Source organism: Sciurus vulgaris, assembly GCF_902686455.1.
Source record: "Sciurus vulgaris genome assembly, chromosome: 2".
Classification (NCBI taxonomy): Eukaryota; Metazoa; Chordata; class Mammalia; order Rodentia; family Sciuridae; genus Sciurus; species Sciurus vulgaris.
Genome location: NC_136462.1, coordinates 175,466,425 through 175,488,509, shown reverse-complemented (window position 1 = coordinate 175,488,509; position 22,085 = coordinate 175,466,425). Strand labels below are relative to the sequence as shown.

At 48.4% G+C, this 22,085-nt stretch overlaps 1 protein-coding gene across 1 annotated transcript; it reads left to right on the top strand.

The window, feature by feature from the left end:
* Window positions 1-14,771: 14,771 nt before the first annotated feature.
* Window positions 14,772-15,548, top strand: LOC306655024 (oxytocin-neurophysin 1; the record flags this gene model as incomplete). The annotated part of the gene is made up of 3 exons (XM_079129177.1): window positions 14,772-14,891; window positions 15,211-15,412; window positions 15,493-15,548. 3 exons carry the CDS (start codon window positions 14,772-14,774, stop codon window positions 15,546-15,548), a joined length of 378 nt encoding a protein of 125 aa, XP_078985303.1.
* Between the last annotated feature and the right edge of the window lie 6,537 nt (window positions 15,549-22,085).

Genomic DNA, 22,085 nt, shown 5'->3' with positions numbered 1-22,085 from the left:
CCTGGTACTCTTGGTGGGGCACTAGGCAAAGTGCTGCTGGACTGGCTGGTCACCTATTTATGTGAGCACGTGTTTCATCAGAGGAGATTTAGTGTCCACCTGTGTCATCCTTAAAAAGAAAAAAGAAGAACAGTAAAACACCATGTCCCTGAACCGCCCCTTTCTGTTCCCGATAACCTAGCCAAGTCAATGGAACACTGGAAGCAGGCCCGAACCTGAATACATAGGTATTATCTTGAAGAACATCATTTATTTGTCTCTCTCTCTCTCTCTCTCTCTCTCTCTCTCTCTCTCTCTCTCTCTCTCTCTCTCTCTCTCTCTGAAAACTATAGAAAAATAGTGCTATCTCTACAAACTGCTTTCTTGGACATTCACAAAGCTGCTTGTGATGGTGGTCCTATGATGGAACAAGGTAAGCAGTGCTGTCATGCTTCTGACCTGACCTATAACCCCTTCTCCCTACCTGGTGTGGAATTCAGCACTGTTCCCTTCCAGGCCGCCATCACTGGGCAATGCACTGTGAAAGACGGAGGTGCTATGAACTTTGCCTGTCACCAAGGGACCTTTCTGAAAGCAGATTCCAACAACCTGTACAGTCCATCTCTGTGCATGTTCCTTGGGATCTCAGCAAACTATACCACTACCCTAGCATGACTTGGCTGGATCATTACAAACTTTTTTCTGGAAGGCTCTCACAACCACCAAGTCCCAAACCATCTGCAATGATTCAGCCATCTGGGGACACACATTGGTTTGAAGATGGTAGAGGAGGATACAGGTCACTGGGATGTCATTGGCCACAGTATAAAAGGAACTGCTGTGACTGTGAGTCTGGACGCAGAGGGAAAGGGACAGACTGGGTGTCACCTGGAGACCATATCCGAGCATATGGCTGTCCAGAAGAGGCTGGGAGGGTCAAAGGACCTTCTCCACCTGACACAGAGCCTAGAATAAGGACAGAAGGATCTAAAGTCTGCTGTCCTCAGAGCAGGGTCAGGCTCCAGCCCAGGAGTGGTGATACAGGGGATAGTCAGGCTTGTGGGGTCCCATTCAGATAGCCCTGTTGCAGGACAAGTGACCAGGAAAGACACGCCCAGTGTTGCCAGTACAAAGGATCAGGAAAGGAAATTCATGCCAACAGCCTCATGGGCAAGGTGGCCACTGTCATAGGGTCAAAGGAAGAACACAGAAGCACAGGAGATTGTGCTGAAGGAGTAGCATTGTGACTGACTTCAGGGAGAAGCTGAGGATGCTCCCATCACTCCCATGTCACTACAGGACATGATTCAGGAACTCAGTCTCTGAAACTGGGGGCATTGGAGAAAACTTCATGGCATGTCCCCCCATCACAGCCCTCATAGCCAGGAACATGGGTTCGGAGCTACTTTGAGGAATGAGACCTCCAGGCCCTGTAAGGCTCAAAGGTACAGAGACAGTCCATGGGAACTGACAGCCACCTACCCCAACTCCAGGAACCTAGTCAAGTACTGTGACAGAGTCTTCAGTGGATAGGAAAAGTCTCTTCACTGTGATGATGTGTTACATTTCAAATATAGCAACTCACATGTCACAAGGACCCCCAGACAACCCACATTCCTTCCACACCTCCCTTATAATTTTCCTACTCAAAATAACTTTTCCACATTTTCTGCACTGTAAATTCCCTGTGCCTCAACTCCTGATCTTGAGTCGTACATCTTGTAAGAAAGGAAGACTTAGCTCTTTAACCCCTCCCCATCACATGTACCCTCCATCTACTGTCTCCTTCATACAATGATGTCATGAAGGGTAGAGCAGCATTACCAGTTTGTTTGCAATGCCACCCTTCTGAGCTAAGTCATGTGGCTAATATGATGACCCTTCTATATCAGAACAGCCTTATGTGTTCCCTGGAGTTATGATTTGCTTTGTTTCATATGTGGTTCATCTGCCATGCTAACTCACAAGCCAGCATTCATTCTTCAACTCCCTCCACTGGAGCTTCTACTCAGTCCAGCTTAATGAAATTCTTGTTATCAAGGTCAAAATCTTGTAGCCTGGTTGGGGAGATAGCTCAGTTGGTAGAGTGCTTGCCTTGCAAGAACAAGGCCCTGAGTTCAATCCCCAGCACCCAAAAAAAAAAAAAAAAAAAAAAAAAAACTTGTAGCCATATTTGGTTCCCATGTTTAGGTCCTCATTGTCCATACTCCCCTAGGAGCCTTCAATATGATCCCCCTGGTCCCTATCTTAAAATATACTTTGTCTAGCTCCAATGACATTATGTTTTCCTGAGTTTTCTTCTTTCACACTGGACACTTCTTCCCAGTGTCCTTTTCTTGCTCCTCCTACTAAATGTTGGGGCATCCAGGACTCAATCCTTGATCCCATTGTTTTTCCTTTTTTTTTTTTTTTTTTTTTTTTTTGGTTTTTCCTCTTCTTAGGTGATTTTATATGCTTTCTAAAAGCTAACAATAAATTCCTATCTTCATCCTGAACCTCTCCAATAGGAGTCCAAGACCTCACCACAGTCAAACTGGACTCTGGATCCTCTGCTGCCCCTGCATCGCCCAGGCTTCCCCAGCTCTGCCAGCACACCACCATCCCACCAGCTGCTCCTCCCACAATCTGACACTCAGCCCACTCACCCTGCTCCTTCTCTTCCCTCAGCCTCGGCAGTCCTACCTCTCACCTGCATCTCGACTCTGTCTGCTTCCTGCCCCTCCTGCTTTGGGATCCCTGAACCTGCCATTTCCTTGTCCCAGAAGGCCCTGCTTCCCTCACCCCTGCCCAGGATCCACTTGACAGGCTTACCTGGCTGCTATTTAGAGGAACCTGCCCTAAGACTATGCCTTCAGGGATTATTTCTAGAGTTCATTTCTCTGACCTTGTAGAGTCCCAGAAACCATGAAGAAAAGCCCAGAGTTCCCTCTTGAGGGTGAAGGCAGCTTTACTACAACTGCCTTTTGCCATTGATGACTGTTTCTTTCCACTCCCCTTTTTTTGGAGGGTGATGTGGGGCGGGGGGAATGCAGTCTGACAGCTTTCCACTTAAAAAAAAAAAAGAGCATTTCATGACTGTCCTGTTTAGAACATCCCTCACTCCCACCACTATTTATTTTCTATCTCAGGTCCACACAAATATGCCACATGGTACCCACTACAACTTGCAGTTTTTTTGTTTTGTTTTGTCTGTGTGTGTGTGTGTGTGTGTGTGTCCCTGTAACATGAACTCCCCAAGGAAGAACTGTCTCCATTTCTCATGTTCAGTACTGGGGCCCCTCTACTGGTAGAAATGTAGCCACATGGGGGGTTTCCAATGCATTATGGCAAGAAGGAAGAAGGGAGGGAAGCCCTGGGAACAAGCCTCAGCTCTTCAGGAAGTTGCTGTGACCTAGGGCAAGTCACACTCATTTCCATGGTTACTCAGCAGATGTACCAACCCCTCTTCCTAGCTCACTGACACCTGAAGGAAATAGGATAACAATGTTTTAAATGGGTAAGGTTTTCTAGGATGCGTTCCCAACTAAATGCTGCAGAACTCCAGATTAAACCTCCCATCTCTTAACTTTCTTTAAAGTACCCACCCTTAGACCAGGTTGTCTAAGAATGGGTAACAGTTCATTCTTTTCAGCAGACCATCTGCCCCTCCCCATTCCTCCCCACCCCTCCTGTATATTTCTCTCCTCTCATCTGCACCATCTACATTACCAGTGTCCCAGCAGTGTGGACTTCATTTTCAGAAACTGACCATGGTGGCTACCGAGGCTCTGAAAGCTTGTCCCTCTTCTCAAACCAGTCTGAGGTGGGTGCCAAGGAGGATTTGTCATGGAAAGGAACTAGAGTTGATGTAAAGTAGAGAAAAGGGGATCTTATTCAAATTGACCATGGCAATGCCTATGACACACACAAATGGGTATTTGAGGAAAACTGTCAAAGAAACCAGGAGTGTATCAATTGGTTTTCAGCTACTGTCACAAATTTCCCCAGATCATCAACTTCCAAAGAGACAAAGTTTATTTGGGTTCAGTTTTCACTGGTTTCATCCCATGGTCAGTTGCCCAGTGACTCTTGGGCCTGTGGCCAGGAAGGCACCATGGTGGGGAGGAGGAGAAGAGGTAGTCATTCCCCTCATGACCAGGAACAGTGAGAGGAAGAGGAGGGGCTGGGTCCCAGTGTCCCCTCCAAGGACAGGTCCTCATGAAAGGATGAACTCCCACCAGGCCCCACCTCTTCAAGTTTCCACCCCTCCCCTAGTGTGCCAGTGCTGGGACTCAGCCTCTAGCACATGGGCACTGAGAATAAAGTGTAGCTGGGAGCTTGGGGTGGGGGAGGGATGACACTGTCTACATGTCAATTGTGGTTGGGAAGTTCCTAAAATGAGCATGTTCATCAAAATGCACAGAACTCTACACCAAAAACAGTAAATTTCACCTGATGCAAATTATACCTTAAGACAAGGAAAGCTAGGTGCAGTGGCCCCTTCCTCTCTCGGCTGCTCAGGAGGCTGAGGCGGGAGCATCGTTGAGTGCATTAATTCAAGACCAGCCTGTGCAGAGTGGTGAAATCCTGTCTCAGAGAAAATTTCTTTTTAAGAAACAGCAGAAAGTATAGCTCAGCGTTAGAGTGTTCTTGCCTTGCATTCGCCAGACCCTGGGTATCTTTATCAAAACTCACAGCCCTATACACCTAAAACAATGAATTTTCCTCCTGGGCTAACGTAGAGACTTTGCTGCCATTCTCCATGCCTCTAGATCTCTCTCCCTTCTGCTAGCCCTATCTCCTCTCTCTTCATTCTCCCCATCATTACTTCTCTCTGGGGAAGAACCCCTACCCCACTATCTAGAGGACCTACAAAGCCCTGGTCTTTCCCCTCCCCACTGGCTCAAGTGACACGGCCCTTGGCTTATATGTATGACTCCGCTATCCCCAGTACCACTTCCCCTTGTCTGGGGAGGATCTGCCCAGGACTTTGGGTACTGAAACTGCCCGGGGTGGGCCAGCGGTCATCATGCAGTTTCCTCGCCCCTCCCCGAGAGGCCCAGACAGACACTAGGGTACATTTGCAAAAGTTTATTTTCAGTGCCTCAGGGGCCCACTCCAGAGAGTGAGGGCAGCAGGTGGGGGTGGCTCAGTAGGCGACAGTCTTGGTGAGCTCGGGGGACTCAGCTCCACAAGCCGCAGCAACCAGAACAGCAGGTACCCTGGGCGGGTGTGGATGTGTGGCATTATCCGTCATTGGCTCCTGCAACTTGTCAAAGATGTCATGGCACCCAGGGTCACTCACACAGCTCTCTGAGCAAAGAAACTCATGAGTGCGGGTGACTCTTGCCCCAAGTACACACCTTTGTTGCAGCAGTGGCCCAGGATGTCCCAGTGTCCCCACTGGCAAAATCTTCAGGTCGGACTGGCAGGGTGACCTCAGAAAGTTCTCATCCAAGCAGCACATCTTGACAGTTTGCACGAAGCAGCCTAACTTGCGGGACCAGCAGGTGTTGGGTCCCATGCAGTGCCCCATATCCTTGGAGTCACAGAAAACCCACTGAGTGGATGGAAGCAGTTGAGCTGGAGGAGAGAAGGGGGGTCATGAGGCCTGGTGAATGCAAGGGACACACGCTGGGGTTCAGGACTCAGGAGCACGGATGAAGCCTTTGGGGTGCAGGTCCTTGGGTCAGGCAGATCTGACAGTGAACACAGGCAAATGTGAAATGGACTAACCTGGTTTTCAGGTGACTGAATGACCAGCTCTCAAGAACAGCCCTCAGCATCCCTCTTCCAGGTGTGGGACAGGTTTCCCCTGGGCCGCAGCAACGCACCTTCCCCTTCAACTCCAGGGCCATCGCTTCTGTCATCCACCCACACCACTCCTATTCTGCCAATTTCTCTTGTCCTATTACTCAGACTTGATCCCTAGCCCCTTGTAGAGGGAGGGGCACCTTCCCCATCAACTCCAGAGCCATCAGTAGGTGCACCTCTCCGTCAACTGCACCCCCGAATCCAGGACTTCCTCCTGCCCCATTACTCCAACTTGATCCCAGCCTCTTCCAGAGGGTCCCTGAGCCATGAGAGCAGATACAGGCCCTTCCTCCCATGTCTGGCCTTATCCTTGCAACCCACCACCAACCTGGTGGGCCTCACTTGGGTTGATGATCCAATGCTCACCCTACTAGAGTCCCCTGTGGTTTCCAGGGCCTGGAACCCTGGGGAGGACAGGTACATCTGGTACCTCAGACCTTTAAAGAAGCCAAGCACACAGGAGGGAGCATGTGGGGCTGCCTACTTGTGCAGTATCGCTTATCCTGTAGTTCCACATGGAGCTTGTTGCTTAGGCAGAATTGAGCATGGTGATCAGATTTCCTTCAGCTCTGCAACAGCTGGAATTAAAAGGAATCGGATGAACACACAGCACAAGAGAACCGGGCTAGGTACCCAGTAGAACTTCCTTATAGGCGCTTGGGTGGTCTTTCTCAGGCCAGCTCAGATCAATGACCATCTGTGTGTGGGGTCAGGCATCTATGGCAGGGAGAAGCTAGTGTTTGGTGGGAAAGGCCTGACATTACAGGTGGGACAGAGCCTCTAGTCCTCCAGCTAGTCTAGATAAAAGGACCCCACAGGCCTAGAGCCTCTCCACTGCATTTGTCCTGATCCAGTCCCAAGCCCAGTTATGGAGGAAGTATCTCTTACTTTCCTGCCTCTCCTCTCCAGTTGGGGTCCATGTCTAGCGGCATTCTCTTGCCCTCCCAACCTGCCCAACAGCCTGATCCCTTCTGACCCAATCCGAGGCCCTTCTGCCCAGCTGTGCCTCCTTTTCCCAACCTCCTCCCTCAAGACTGGCTTCTCCCAAGAATTCCCTCTTTCCTAGACCCTGCCAGTCTTTGGTACTACTCATGAACAGCAGCCCTAGGATGAACTATGAATTGAACTACTTCAATTTCATGTCAGACATGGCCTTTTGCCACCCTGGGGCAAAAGGAGAAGTGAAGGTCAGCAGGCCAAGGAAGCAGGCAGGCAGGCATCTTGGTGTCCAGCATCCTGCCCCTGGGGTGGGGTGCTGTGTGCACCACTGCCACGTTGGCTGTGCGCTGCTGCCTTGGCAGGCTGCCTAGTTAAGTGATGTCTCATTGGAGCCTTGGTGGTCACCTATGTCATTCTTAAAACAAAGGAGGACAATAAAACACCATGTCCTGAAACACTCCTTTCCGTTCCCAATAACCTGGCCAAGTCAAAGGAACACTGGAAGCAGGCCCGAACCTGAACGTCCATATATGTATTATCTTGAAGAACAACCTTCTCTCTCTCTCTCTCTCTCTCTCTCTCTCTCACGCACACACACACACACGCACACACACACACACACACACACACACACACACTGGAAACTGTAGCAAACTAGTGCTATCCATAGAAACTGCTTTCTTGGACATTTCTTGAAGCTGCTTGGGATGCTGGCCCTATCATGGGACAAAGTAAGCTGTGCTGTGCTGTCACTGCTTCTGACCGAACCTATTACCTCTATTGCTGCTTGGTGTGGAATCAGACACTGTGCTCCTCCAGGCCGCCTTCACTGGACAATGCACTGTGAAGGTCTGAGATGCTGTCTGCCTGGCATGTCACCAACCAAAAGCAGCTTTCTTTTCCTTTTTTTTTTTTTTTTAAGCACAAAAGCAGTTTTCAACAACCTGTATATCACAATCTATCCCTGAGTGTCTTTCTTGGTGTCTCAACAAACTATCCCACTGCCCTAGCACTACTGGACTACAACTTGATAAACCCTTTGGAAGTTTCCCACAGCCACTGGGTCCCAAACCATCCACAGTGATTCAGGCATCAAGGGACACACATGGGTCTGTTTGTGTGAATGACAGTAGAGGAGTGTGCAGGCCACTGGAATGTCATTGGTCACAATGTGACAGAAACTCTTGCAACTGTGACTCTGAAATCAAAGAGAAGTACAGATTGAGTGTCGCCTGGAAATCATCTCCGAGCATTCTGGCTGCCAGAAGAGGCTGGGGGTCAAAGCAACCCTTGCACCAGACACAGTCCTTAGTGGGGACAAAAGGATCTAAGGGACTGTTGTGTTAGGAGTAGAGTCAGGCTCCAGCCCAGGAGTGGTGACGCAGGAGACAGCCAAGTTCATGGGGTCCCATTGTTCCAAAGGGGTGTGGCAGATTCAGGAGAAAGCTGAAGATGCTCCCAACACACCACGCCACTACAGGTCAAGGATCAGGGACTCCAGCTCCAATACTGAGGGCCTTGGGGACAACTTCTTGGCATGTCCTCTACCACAGCTCTCCCAGTAAGAAACATGGGTTCAGAGCTACTATGGAAGACAAGAACTCCAGGCACAGTAAGAGTAATGGGTACAGGAAAAACCCCATGGACCTGACAGACACCTGCCTCAACTCTTACCACCTCCTGGACCTCCTGGACCCTAGGAAGTGCCATGTCATGGGGTGTGTACACACACACACACACACACACACACACACACACACACACACACACACACACACAGGTCACCTAGCCATTGAGCCACATCCCCAGACTTTTTATTTTGAGACGGGGTCTTGCTAAGGTGCTCAGGGCCTCGCTGAGCTGCTGAAGCTGGTTTTGAATTTGATATCCTCCTGCCTCAGCCTCTCAAGTCAGTAGGATTACAGGCATGTGCCACCACACCAAGTATGAACTGTGTTTTATATGTATTTAATCCATGCAACTCTGGGACTAGGAGGAAACTGAGGCTCAGTTATGTGAAGAGCTAATATGACTAGCTTAGGTTCTGTCTTACATGGTCTCCCATAGATCCCAACACTAATCTGGTGGAAGACCAACAGCCAGATGACCTACAGGAACCTTTTCACTTGGGTCCAAATCCACCATGCAGAACCAGGGGCATGGCAGAATCCAGGTATGGAATACCAACCTCATGACCAGCCCGTAGCAGAGTTCTTAAAAATTCAATATTACAAAACTAGGCACAAAAATAAAAGATACTTCCCCAAACAAAGGCTCAGCAGAAATGACTAAGGGACACAAGCCCTTGAATTGGCCAGGACATCCCTGTCTCCAACAGCCACTTCTGCCAGGGTCATCATTCTAAGCCAGCATCCCACACCAAGCCCCGTTGAAGACCTCAAATGCCAACTGGGCACAGATGCCAGAAAGTGTGCATCACTTAATACCCACCATTCAGAGCCTTCAGTGAATGGGAAAAGTCTCTTTACTGTGTTGACTGGTTTCATCTCACATGTCACAGGGACCCCCAGAGAACCCACATTCCTTCCACACTTCCCTTATAATTTCCCTACTCAAAATAACTTTTCCACACTTCCTGCAACCATACATTCCCTATGCCTCAACTCCTGATGTTGAGTTGTACGTCTTTTAAGAAGGGAAGACTTAGCTTTTTAACCCCGCCCCATCACATGCACCCTCCATCCACTGTCTCCTTCATACAATGATGTCATGAAGGGCAGAGCAGCATTACCAGTTTGTGTGCAATCACACCCCTCTGAGCTAAGTCATGTGGCTAATATGATGAACCTTCTATCTCAGAATAGCTTTTTGTGTTCCCTGGAGTTAGTGATTGCCTTTGTTCCTCATTTGAGGTTCATCTGCCATGCTAACCCACAAGCCAACATTCATTCTTCAAGTCCTTCCACTCAGGCTTCTGCACAAACCAGTCTACTGAAACTCCTGTTATCAAGGTCATAAATTATCTCTATGTTGCCAAATTTGGTGGGCATGTATACATGCTCATTGTCCATACTCCCCTAGCAGCATTCAACATGGTTGTCCTGATGCTTTTCTTAAAACACACTTTAACTTCAGTAACACTACTCTTACCTGTTTTTCTTCCCTCACATTGGATACTTTTTCCCAGTGTCATTTTCTGGCTCCTCCTTCTAAATGTTGGAGCATCTCAGGACTCAGTCCTCTGTACCTTCTCTTCTCTTCTTTGAGGTAATTTTATACACTTCCTATAAGCTAATGATTCCTAAATCCTTATCTCCATGCTTGGCCTCTCCCCCTAGTGTCAGACTTGCAGTCACTCAAGTGCCCAGTGACACCTCCCTGTGGGTATCCAATGGGCCTCTGAGACTTAACATGGCAAACTGGACTCTGGATCCTCTGCTGCCCCTGCATCGCCCAGGCTTCCCCAGCTCTGCCAGCACACAACCATCCCACCAGCTGCTCCTCCCACAACCTGACATTCAGCCCACTCACCCTGCTCCTTCTCTTCCCTCAGCCTCGGCAGTCCTACCTCTCACCTGCATTTTGACTGTCTGTTTCCTGCCCCTCCTGCTTTGGGATCCCAGAACCTGCCATTTCCTTGTCCCAGAGGCTCTGCTCCCCTCACCCCTCCCTATTCTGCTTTACTGGCTTAAATGACTTTTCTTAAGAGAAACAGTCCCTGTTTTCCTGTCTAAATTGCCACTCCCACCTTTATTATTTTCTCACTTGGGTCTGTCACATGGCACCTACTACAGCTTGCAGTTCCATATATGTGGGGGGAGGGGAGAGAGAACCTGTAGAATGAAAATTCCAGGAAGATAGGTCTCCATGTTTCATGTTCAGTACTCAAGCTCCACTCCTGGTAGAATATTTGCCACATACATTATGGCAGAAAGGAGGGGAGGAAAGCCCTGGGTCCCAGTCTCAGCTCATCAGCTTGCCAGGGAGTTGCTGTGTGACTTAGGGCAAGTCGTATCTGTTCTCCAGGTTACTTCTTTGATGTCCAAACCCCACGTTTTAGTCAATGTTTTTATGTCTTTATGACTAAAATAGCCAACAAGAACAACTTGAAAAATTTGTCACTTTCAGTTTCGGTCTATAAATGTCCAACTACATTGCTCTGGGCCCAAGGTGAGGCAGCTCATCATGGGGGAAGGACCCAGAAGAGGAAATCTGCTCAGCTCATGACTCGGTTAAGAAACTGAGAGAGAAGTAGGGGCTACAGAGAAGATTTACCTCCCAGGGAATGCTCCCAGTGACCTACCTCCTCCAGTCACATTCCATTTACCTACAGTTACCATCCAGTCAGTCCATTAAACTAGGAAGGACTGATTAGGTTACAGCTCTTGTAATCTAATCTTTCTACATCTGAATATTCTATATTAACAGATGTATTTGGGGGACACCTCATATTCAAATCAAAACATTCTTCACCATCCCCCAAAACACATGTCCCTCTCACAATGCAAACAGTTAGCTCTTCTCCAAGAGTGGCATAGTCTTAACAGTTCCAGCATTGCCCAAAAGTCCATTCCAAGTCCAAAGTCTCTCCTGAGACTCAAGGCAAACTCTTGTCTTCAAGGCCTGTAAAAATCAAATTGCATATATCCAATATACAGTAGCACAGAGTGAACCTTCTCATTCTAAAAGGGAGGAATAGGGGCAGAGAAAGGAGGGATGGGGTTCAAACAAAACAGAAACTCAGCTGGGAAAACTGGTCCCCATCCCACATACAGCATCTAGGACACGTGACTACAAGAGGTGCTCTCCAAAGGGCTTAGGCAGCCCTGACTCTGCCCTTGGTGGCAACATGCATGGGCTCTCTTTAATCTTGCTCTCTCTGCCACTAGCAGTCTTTCTCAGCAGTCCATGTTACTGGCATCTCTTAATTCCTGGGGTCTCCATTCCAGCTTTGGCTTTACCTTACAGCTTCATACATCTCCCTTTTAAGGGCAGCCCACAAGGACTCCCACCCTGCTGCACTTTACCTGGCCTCCCAGGTCTTTCTTTGAAATCTCAATTGAAGCCTCCATGATCCCTTAACTTCAGCCTCCTTCATTCCTGCAGAACCAGAAGCAGGTGGATGACGCCAAGGTCCCCTGTCAACTCACACAATACCTGGGCCCCCTAGAACCATGGCTGCAATAACTTCTGAGGGCCTGTGTGGCTCAGAAAGGTGAAACAACTTCCAAGCCCCCAACCCCCATATGAGCAGGGCACCTCCATGATCTCTTCTCAAAGGAATTTTGCCTTCTACCTCCTTGAGCCTGCAATGGATGTGGTCTTGCAAATTCCTGAAATGCAATTTCTAGTGTCTCTGTGCCAAGTACTAAGCATCTCTTCAACAAACACACCTTCGACACAGTTTTATATGCACTTTTCTGACTGTTTTAGTCACTTGTGCATAGCTGTGACCAAAATACTTGACAAGAACAACTTAAAGAAGGAAAAGTTGATTTGGGGCTCACAGCTTTAGAGGTCTCTGTATAGATGACTGACTCCATTGCTCAGGGCCAAGGTAAGGTAGCGTATCACAGAGGAAGGACCAGCAAAGTTAAGTTGCTCAATTCATGATGGGGCCAGAAAGCAAAGAAAGAGATACAGAGGGGAAAGGGTCCACAAGGAAGATGCACCCTTCCAGGACATGCACCCAGTGACCCACCTCCTTCAGCTATCACCCACCTTCCAGCACTTACCACCCAGTCCACTCAAACTAGGATGAACTGATTAGGTTATAGCTCTTGTAATAATTTCAACTCTGAATACTCTTGCTTTTGGGGTACAACTTATATCCAGATCATAACACCCCACTTCCTCATTGAAGTCTTAAGGGCATGAGATGATGGTGCTATAAAAGGTTAAGGTTTTCTAAGACCCTTTTATAATTAAATGTTGCAAATGTCCAGATTAAACTCCAGTCTCAACTTTCTTTAAAATGTTCCTACACCCTTAAACCACGTTGTCTGAAAACGGGTAACAGTTCATTAATTTCATCAGACCATCTTCCCCTCCCCAGGTCTGGTGTCTTTCTCTCCTCTAGATGGAGTGCACCATCTAGTGGCCCAGTCACTGTCTCAGCAGGATGGACCTCATTTTCAGATGGACTCTGCTGCTAGCAGCAAGCACAGCTTTCTTGATTTCCTCACTTTCCAGTTGCCTAACCTGAGGACTCTCTACCATGAAGACACAGGAATTGTCTGTAACTGTGAAGAAGTGAACAAAAGGGACCAAAATATAGAAGCCCAGGAACCACTTCCTGCACTGAATAGAAGAGGGAAACTTACGGGGAGAGAAACACTTGAGAAAAATGCTGACCCTGAGTCGGACGGGTAGGGAACTGAAGTGAGCCACATTGAGACTGAGGGAAGAGCCAGGCACCCTGGCGCACACCTGCAACCCAGCTCCTGGAAGGCTGGCTGCAGGATTGCAAGTTCCATGTCAGCCTTGTCAACTCAGCAAGACTCAGTCTCAAAGAAAAATAAAATCCTGAGGATTTAGCTCAATATTAGAGCCCTTGCCAAGTATGTGGAAGGCCCTGGGTTCAACCCCCAGTGTGAAGGGGATAGATAAAATCACTGCTCCCTCCTTTATGAGATCTCTTCTCAACTTTGCCCAGGATTCTGTGGTCTTCTTCAAGAGGAAGTCTACATGAACCATCCTAAAAGAAAGTACAACAGGCCCCTCCCTTTTCCCCCATAACATTTACTAATGGACCAGTTTTCCAAGGTGTTGTGCCTGCTAGGCAAGCACACTACACACTATCACTGAGCCACACTCCAGTTCCTCTAACACAAAAATATGGCTGATCTTTGTTTCCTAACTGTGTTGTTAGGTTTTCATCACTAGACCAAAATACCAGTTATAATTAACTTATAAAGGGAAATGGTTTGTTTTGGCTTCTGCTTTCAGAGGTTCCAGTCCATGATCCCTTGGGCCTGTTGCTTATGGGTCTGTGAGGAAGCAGCAGATACCAGCAGGAGCACGTGGTGGAGCAAAGCCACTCACCACATGGCCGAGAAGCAAGAGACAGACATGAGGAGCCAGGTCCCATTAGCCACGTCAAGGGCTTGCATCCAGCAACCAAAAGTGCTCCCCCTAGAAAAAGATTGAACCACGTCCTAATAACAGCATCCTGAGGACCAAGCCTTTAACTAGATCCAAACTATAGCATTAGTCCACTGGGATATTTCACTATTCCACACCCTTCTTGCTCCACTAGATGAAACCCATGGAGGAGGAAATGACTCCCCGCATCGCACAACCACCACCGGCCCCTGTGCTAGCGATTGAAACCAGGGCCTCTCGCGTGTGATGCAAGTTTTAACTCAGCTGTATCCCCAGACCTCCCCCAAATTTTAAATGTATGAAGCAAAACATAATTTCATCATCATAACAAAAAAAGTAAAAAAAAAAAAAAAAGAATAGGTTATAAAAGAAACCAATTACATTTATATGCAGGTGTCAAAATGTTACAACACATTTTGTTATTGTCCTAAATGCGATTCTTTAATAAACCATTGGATTACAAGCTCTAGGGGCAGCTTTAGATTGTTTTCTGGTTATTTAGACTTTGGAAGAGGCGACCAGAGGTCAAGGACTATATGTGTATGGGCCAGGATATATGAGTGGGGGTTCTAGTCAGAGGCTGTTCCTTCCTGGAGGGGCCCCAGGATCCACCATCCTCACCCTCACACCCTCTTCCAGGTTTTGGAAGTCTAGAAAAATAACTCCAGGTTGGGCTGCACTCCCCACCCTCCATCACCCAATTCTCCCTTTCCTACCCTCACAGCCCAGGCTGACCCAGCCTACCTCCTCCCTGAGACACTACAGTCCCTATCTCAGTCCATTAGCAAATGCAGTGACATTGATGCTGGTGAGCAACTGGTAATGAAAGGGCCCATCCTGAGCACACAAGGCCTGACCCACAGTGACCTGCTGTGACCAGTAATGCAATTGCATTCTTAGACACTGCTAGGCAGGCCCAGCGCCCAGGCATAAAAAGACCAGGCCTGAGAAGACTGCCACCAGCTGTGGATCCCCAGACCAAGCGTTCCCCCACTATGGCCAGTCTCAGCCTCACCTGCTGCCTGCTGGGCCTCCTGGCTCTAACCTCAGCCTGCTACATCCAGAACTGCCCCCTGGGCGGTAAGAGGGCCGCCCTGGAGCTGGATATGCGCAAGGTAAGCAACCCGACCCTCTCCTGCTATGCTGGATGGCTATGCTGTGTGGCCCAGAGGACCAACCACCTTTGGGCACGCTCCATGACTTTCCAGTTCCAGGCAATCTGGGCCTCTGGCCTCTTTGGGAACTTGTGGTATTTGGCAGATTTCCGCTGTGGGTCCCTGATCGTTGTCCATGCCAAACAGTGCCCTTAGCGACTGCCGCCCCATCTCCAATTCCCGGATCCCGGGAATCTGCCCCTTGCACCTGCCGGGCCTCCAGGGAGTCCCCACCTTCTCCGCTGACTCCCCGCTCCCGCTCACCCTCTCGGTCCCCCAGTGCCTCCCCTGCGGCCCTGGGGGCAAAGGGCGCTGCTTCGGGCCCAGCATCTGCTGCGGGGACGAGCTGGGCTGCTTCGTGGGCACAGCCGAGGCGCTGCGCTGCCAGGAGGAGAACTACCTGCCGTCGCCCTGCCAGTCGGGCCAGAAGCCCTGCGGGAGCGGGGGCCGGTGCGCGGCCGCTGGCATCTGCTGCAGCCCAGGTGAGCGGGGAGAGTCCAGCACGGGGACGCGGGCAGAGTGAGACACGGTGAGACGCCTCTGACCCCAGCTCTCTTTGCAGATGGCTGCCGCACCGACCCGGCTTGTGACCCAGAGGTCGCCTTCTCTGAACGCTGAACCCTGCCATCTCTGGACACTTTAGGACCGCACCCCTAATTCCCCATAGCCATCCAAAGAAGGAATGAAAATCCAGCAAACCCAAAGCTTTGCACATGCCCATAATTTAAGCTACCTGGGCACCAAAGCAGGAGGATCCCAAATTCTGAGGACAGCCTCAGCAATTTAATGCCACCCTATTTCAAAATAAAAGACAAAAAGGTAGAGCAAGTGCAAGGCCCTAGGTGTAATCCCCAGTACAGCAAATCGATCAATAAAGCAGATTCCCACAACCCCCCACTCTTCTGGTGTCTGATTGTCTGAGATGGGAGGAGGCTTTGGGATTAGACTGATCCCATTGAGGCTGCATTCCAGCTGGGCTAATGGCAGGAATGACCCAACACGCTTCCACCATCCTAAAGAGAGAAGGGACCCACATGACTTCAGGGAAATAAAGACAGCCCTAGCTTCCCACGCCCAGCTGGGGCTGAGACCTGGAGCAGGTTCCCAAAAAGACAAGGATTCAAAGGGACAGGATCCAGTCATCTGCACACACAGACAGGGTCTGACAGGGGAACAGGGGAAGGGGAAGGACAGTGGGGATCCAATGACTCCTTGAATCTTGGAGAGAGGCTTGAGTCACACCTTGAAATTGCAGAAGTAAAGCTGACCCAGGAGAGGGCCCTTGCGGGGCAGCAGAAGGGCCACCTTGTTTCAAAGAGCTGGACTCTCACACCCCAAGGAGGGCACTGATGTGCCTAGCTGAGGAGGCTGGGCTGGGGCACCCACAAGACCACAAGACACTCCCTTGTTGTCCCCACAGCTGGGCCTTAACCAAATGCCCTGACTCCTGCCTGTGTAATATCAGAATTTGTCAGAGATGGGCACCCAACCACAGGACCTGTGGTCCTCAGCACGCACAGCCACCAAGCACAGAGGGGAAAGCAAACTGACAGAACCCTTCCATCTATACTGCCCACCTATTCCCAGGTCAAGGATCCTTTGGGGAATCAGATAAAAGTCCATCCCCTTTTCCCAGAACATGCTTATTCACCTGCCCATGAGACTGGTCACAACCTCAGAAGCTCCATGCTCCCACTGTACTCCAAAAACAAGAGAAGCAGATGACTCGTTGTTAAAAAATAAAACATGCTTTCCACGTGCAGTGGTGCCCACCTGTAATTCCAGTGATTTGGAGACTGAGAAGTTAGCAACTCAGTGAGACCCTCAGCATGTCAGTGAGACCCTGTCTGAAAATAAAACAAAAATTGGACTGGCGATGTAGCTCAGTGACAAAGCACCCCTGGGTTCAATCCCCAGTACCCAAAATAGATAAATAAGTAAATAAAACATGTGAGGCTGGGTTTTAGGTCAGTGCTGGAAGACTTGCCTAACATGTGGGAGAACCTGATTCCATCTCCAGCTCTGCAGAAAAAACGAGCACATATATAAATAACTCTTCCCATTTCTGTGGTTTTCTCACATAACAGCCAACAACTTCAGAAGGTCCACACCCTACTCCAAAAACAAGAGAAACAGATCATTCATTGTCTAATAAAAATAAAACATGTTGGGAACAGTGTAGCTCACTGATAGAGAGCTTGCATAACCTGGGGGAGGACCTGGGTTCCATCCGCAAAGCTGCAAAAATTAATTAATTAAACAAACTATAAATAAATGAGAAATAAAATGTACCCTTTGTTTTTTCACATACTAGAGAAAGTCAGGAAACTATCAAGAAAGAATCCCAATACCCCACCAGTAATGGACAATAATGTGTGGGACTCAAAATAGTGGAAACACAAAAAAACATACTTTGGAGGACTGTAAGTTTTTTAATTAATGAATTTGTTTTGTTTTTGGCAATTTAAGATTTTTTTAACAATCACAGAAACAGGCAAAACTAATTTATGGTGTTGGAAAACACCTGTAAAAAAAGAATGGAGCAAGTTATGTCATGAAAACAGGAAACAAAAGAAATACAGGGAACAGTAATGTGTGATGTTCAAGGACAAAAAATACACATACAATATTTTTAATTAATGCATCAGGTTTTTTGGTGCTAGAGACTGAAGATTATCTCTATCAATTAGAAGAAACTAATCTCTGGTGCTGCAGTTCTAGGATGGCACAGTGACATGAAGGAGTGTTGGGGGACCTCTGCATTGCTGGTCATATCCTGTTTGTTGGGCTGGACACTGGTGAAACAGCTGTGTTCAAATTATAAAATTAATTAAGCTGCCAGGTACAGTGGCCTACACTTGTAATCCCAGCTACTCAGGAGACTGAGGCATGAGGACTGCTGTTTGAAACCAGCCTCTGTGATTTAGCAGCATCCTCGGCAACTTAATAAGAGCCTTATTCAAAAAACAAAGGACAGGCTGTGACTGCAGCTCAGTGGTAAAGTGAACCTGAGTATAATCACAATTACCAGTAACCAAACAAGTAAAATTAAATAAAAGTTAGGCTACGGTCATGTAATTTGTTCACTCTTGTGTACTTGAATGAAATTTTCATCCCATGAAAACAAGATTGTTATTAATAAGAGGTCTGAAAAAGATCAGAGATAGAGATGTGGGAAATCTGTAGCCAACAGGAAACCAGACCATGATGGCTACTGGGGCTATGAAAGCTTGTTCCTTTCCTTAAACCATGTCTGGGTGGGCACCAGGGAGGATGTGCCATGGAAAGGAACTAGAGGTACTCACAGGAGAAATGGGGGGCCTATTCAAACGAGCCATGGCGATGCCTGTGACTCACACAAATGGGTATTTGAGGAAAGCTGTCGAAGTCCCAGGGCCCCTGGAAACCAGGAGTGTATCCGTCAGTTTTCACTGACTGTGACAAAATTCCTCGGACCATCAACTTCCAAAGAGAGAAAGTTTATTTGGTTTCTGTTTCTCCTTGATCTCTATTCATGGTTGGTTGTCCAAGTGCTCTTGGATATATGGCCAGGAAGGCATCATAGTGGGGAGGAGGAGAAGGGGCAAAGTCATTCCTCTCATGGCCAGGAGCAATGAGAGGAAGAAGAGGGACTGGGTCCCAGCATCCCCTTCAAGAGCGGGTTGCAATGAAAGGATGAACTCCCACCAGGCCGCGCTTCTTAAAGTTTCCACCCCCTTCTCAAGAGTGCTAAGCCTGAGATTAAGGCTGTAGCGCATGGGCATGTAGGGACAGACTAGCTGGGAGCTTGGGGTGGGGGAAGGATGACACTGTCTACAAGTTCACTGTAGTTGGGAAGTTCTCGAAATAAGTATGTCTATCAAAGCTCACAAACAGTGGATTTTACCCTATGTGAACTTTACTTGAAAAAACAGAAAGCCAGGTGTAGTGGACCCTGCCTATAGTCCCAGGTTCTCAGGATTCTGAGGCAAGAGGATCACTTGAGGCCACAGTTTTGAGACCTTCCTGGACAATGCAGTGACACCCTATATCGAAGAAAAGAAGGAGAAGGAGAGAAAAAAGGAAGGAGTGTATCTCAGTGTGAGAATCCTTGCCTAGCACTGCAAGACCCTGGGTTCCATCCCTAGCACCACACAAAAGAAAAGAAAAAATAGAAAAAGATCTGTTGACAGAGAATGGAGCAAGTTATGTCATCTAAATAGAAAGCAAAAGAAACCCAGGGGACAAATCTTGATAATGGACAAAATATAATCAAGGGGAAAGATCATTAGGGACAATGTGATTATTATATGTAGGTAAAAACAGCAACATATCAAAAAGATATTATGAGCACATATGTATTTAGCAATGTGCCTGAAAATATATCAAGCAACAAGTGAGAGGATAATAACAAAGAAAGGAAAAGGAATTTTTTACCTTGCTGTTGCTGTTGCTGGGGACAAACCCAGGGTTCACCCACACTCAGCAGCTGCTCTACCACTGAGCTATACCCCACCACTAGTCAACAATTTATTTGGAGTGTTTCAACACACACACCCAAACAGATCAATCTGATGAAATCAGAAAAGATATACAATACTTTAATAACACCATTTAAAACTCCGAACTATAGATATCTAGAAAACATTATTCCCAACAGTCAGAAAATGTGTGATTTGGGGGAGCACACATGAAACTCTCACAAAAATTCAACCACAGACTTGCTACCAAGAAGCCAATTGTTACCACCCAACACTGTGCAGGTGATGTTCTCTGACCTCGATGCTTAAAATTAAAGACAATGAAAGACAGCTAAAGAAAATGCTCACGTAGCCGCACTCTAAACACCTGTGAAGAAGAGCCCTTGGGTGAGCAGGGTAATCATCAGGAAGTCACCAGACACTAAGAACTTAGAACCCCAGGGAGGGAAACACTGAAGGTCAAAGGAGGAAAGCAGGACACAGAGGAAAGCCTGCAGCTTTGGGTAGGCAAAGGAAAGCAGGAAGCGCTTCTTTGTTCTCCTCTGTGCTGGGGAGGGGACCAGAGCCTGGTGCAAACAGGCCCTCTACCCCTGAGCTCCACCTCCAGCCTCTGACTGTTTCTTACTGAGCCCAATATTGAATTTGAGAAGTGTGAGAGATCAACAGAGAAAGCCCAAACATACATGAAGGAGAAACCCAAAATAACAAAGGACAGAAAACACAAACAAGGGCTGGAGGTGGAGCTCAGTGGCAGAGCTCAGGCCTAGCCTGTGGGAGGCCCTGGATTCCACCCCTGGCACTGCAAAACCAAAAGAGAATAAAAAACACAAAAAGCAACCACACACACACACAAAAAATATTAAACGTGAAGGCTGATTAAACATAAAACTACTTATATAAAAATACTAAGGTGATCCACTAGCCTTTGTTGCAACTCACCAGGACATTCTTTCTTTCTTTTTTTAACACAGGGTCTCACTAAGTTGCCTAAACTGACCTCAGACCTGTGATCCTTTTGTCTCAGTCTCTCCAGCAGCTGGGATTAGAGCCAGCACCACCATGCTCAATCAGGAGAATTTTTAAAAGATGCTCACATTTTAATTTTATGAACTCACAGGTGTGGAGACCTGGACACTTCTTCTTGACTCTTGACTCTTGTCACATGCTGAGACAGCCCCTTCTGTCCCCAGAAAGGCTGAGGAGACAGGGCAAGAGCTTCCTGACACGTCTGGATTGTTCCCCTAATTGGCTCTACATCAGGGTCACCAGGCTCAGGAAAGGGAGAAAGAGTAGAAGGATGTCCAGGGAGGAATAGGTTGGGGTGGGCAGATGTAACTACTTTTTAGGACTCTCTGAAGACAGGTGCAGGTCTCTGAGACTGCAACCGGGAAGAGGAAAGGTCTGAATCTCATTGTGAAATTGTCCCTAGTGCAGACACCAGCACTAGGTAGTGGATCCAATGCAGCCAAGCCACCTGCTCTTCCACCTCCTTCTGTCTGGAGGTTAAAAGAGTCCTGTGAAGTCTAGCCCTGTTCAGACCCTACCCTATCTGGGGACAGAGCCTCACAGAGAAGAAGCAGGGATAGGAGCTGGCCTATCTGGCTCCTCTGACAGGGGATCCTCAGGGAAATGCAACCTTTACTGGCCCCCAGGCCTGAAGCAAGAGAGCCCAAGCAGAGGACCCTGAGAGCAGAGAGCCAAAAAGAGAAGACTGGGAGGTGATAAGGAGGTGAGAGGACACTGGAGGGGCCTGAGAGAGAAGCTAGAGAGAGCCAAGGAGCTAACAGGGTAGGGAGAAGGGAGGTGAGGGGACAGAAAGGAATGTAGGGGCAGGAGTCAAGTGCTGGTGACATCTTTGCCTGATGGTGAGTGTGTCCAAGGGCAGAGGTAGACTGAGTGCACTTAAGTGTGTGGACACCTGTGTCTGTCTTCATGTCCCATGTGTGTTTCTCTGGACGTCTGTGGTTCTGAACGGGCTTCTCAGGGAGCTATTTGGGTTATGGACAAGGGTCACAGGCATGGCCTTAGCAGTTGCTTTCCTCCTTCTCTGAGAGTGGGGCTGTCTCTGTGGAGGCTTGCTGTTTCTCAGCGGGGTCTGCCTGGCACTCTGTGGAGAGTCCTTAATGGTGGGTCTTCTCCCTACTGGGATGAAATAGATCTTGGATTGGGAATTGGGGACCTGGGTGTGTCTCCTAAACTGTCTTAGTCTCCTGGGTGACTAATAGTCACCCTTGGCTTGTTCCCTTCTGCCCTTCTCGCTCTTCATTCTCAAGCCTCTGCGGCTCCGTTCTTCCGCCATCTGTCTCAGTCTGTCTTGCCCATCATATCTTTTCCCTCCCTGCCTTTACTTCTTCCTCCCAGTTGGAGAATCCCCCCGCCCAGCCTCTCCAGGACCATCCTTTGCCCCAAGCCTTTTCCCTCCGCCTTCCCCTAGGTGGCCCTGTCCTCGGTTTTATGTTTCCCTCTTCAGTTCCCAAGATCGCTTCTCTGAAACATCTTTCCCTTCTTTCGGGTGGATCTGCCTTTTACCACGGGTGCGGGGAACTGACAGGGTCGGGGTCCGGGGTCCGCGCCTCACCCGCTTTCCTCTTTTCTCCCCGCCCAGAAACTGAGACAGACACTAGGTGCATTTACAAAGATTTATTTTCGGTGCCACATTGGCTGTCGCGGGAGGGCTGGGGCAGGGGCGGCGGGA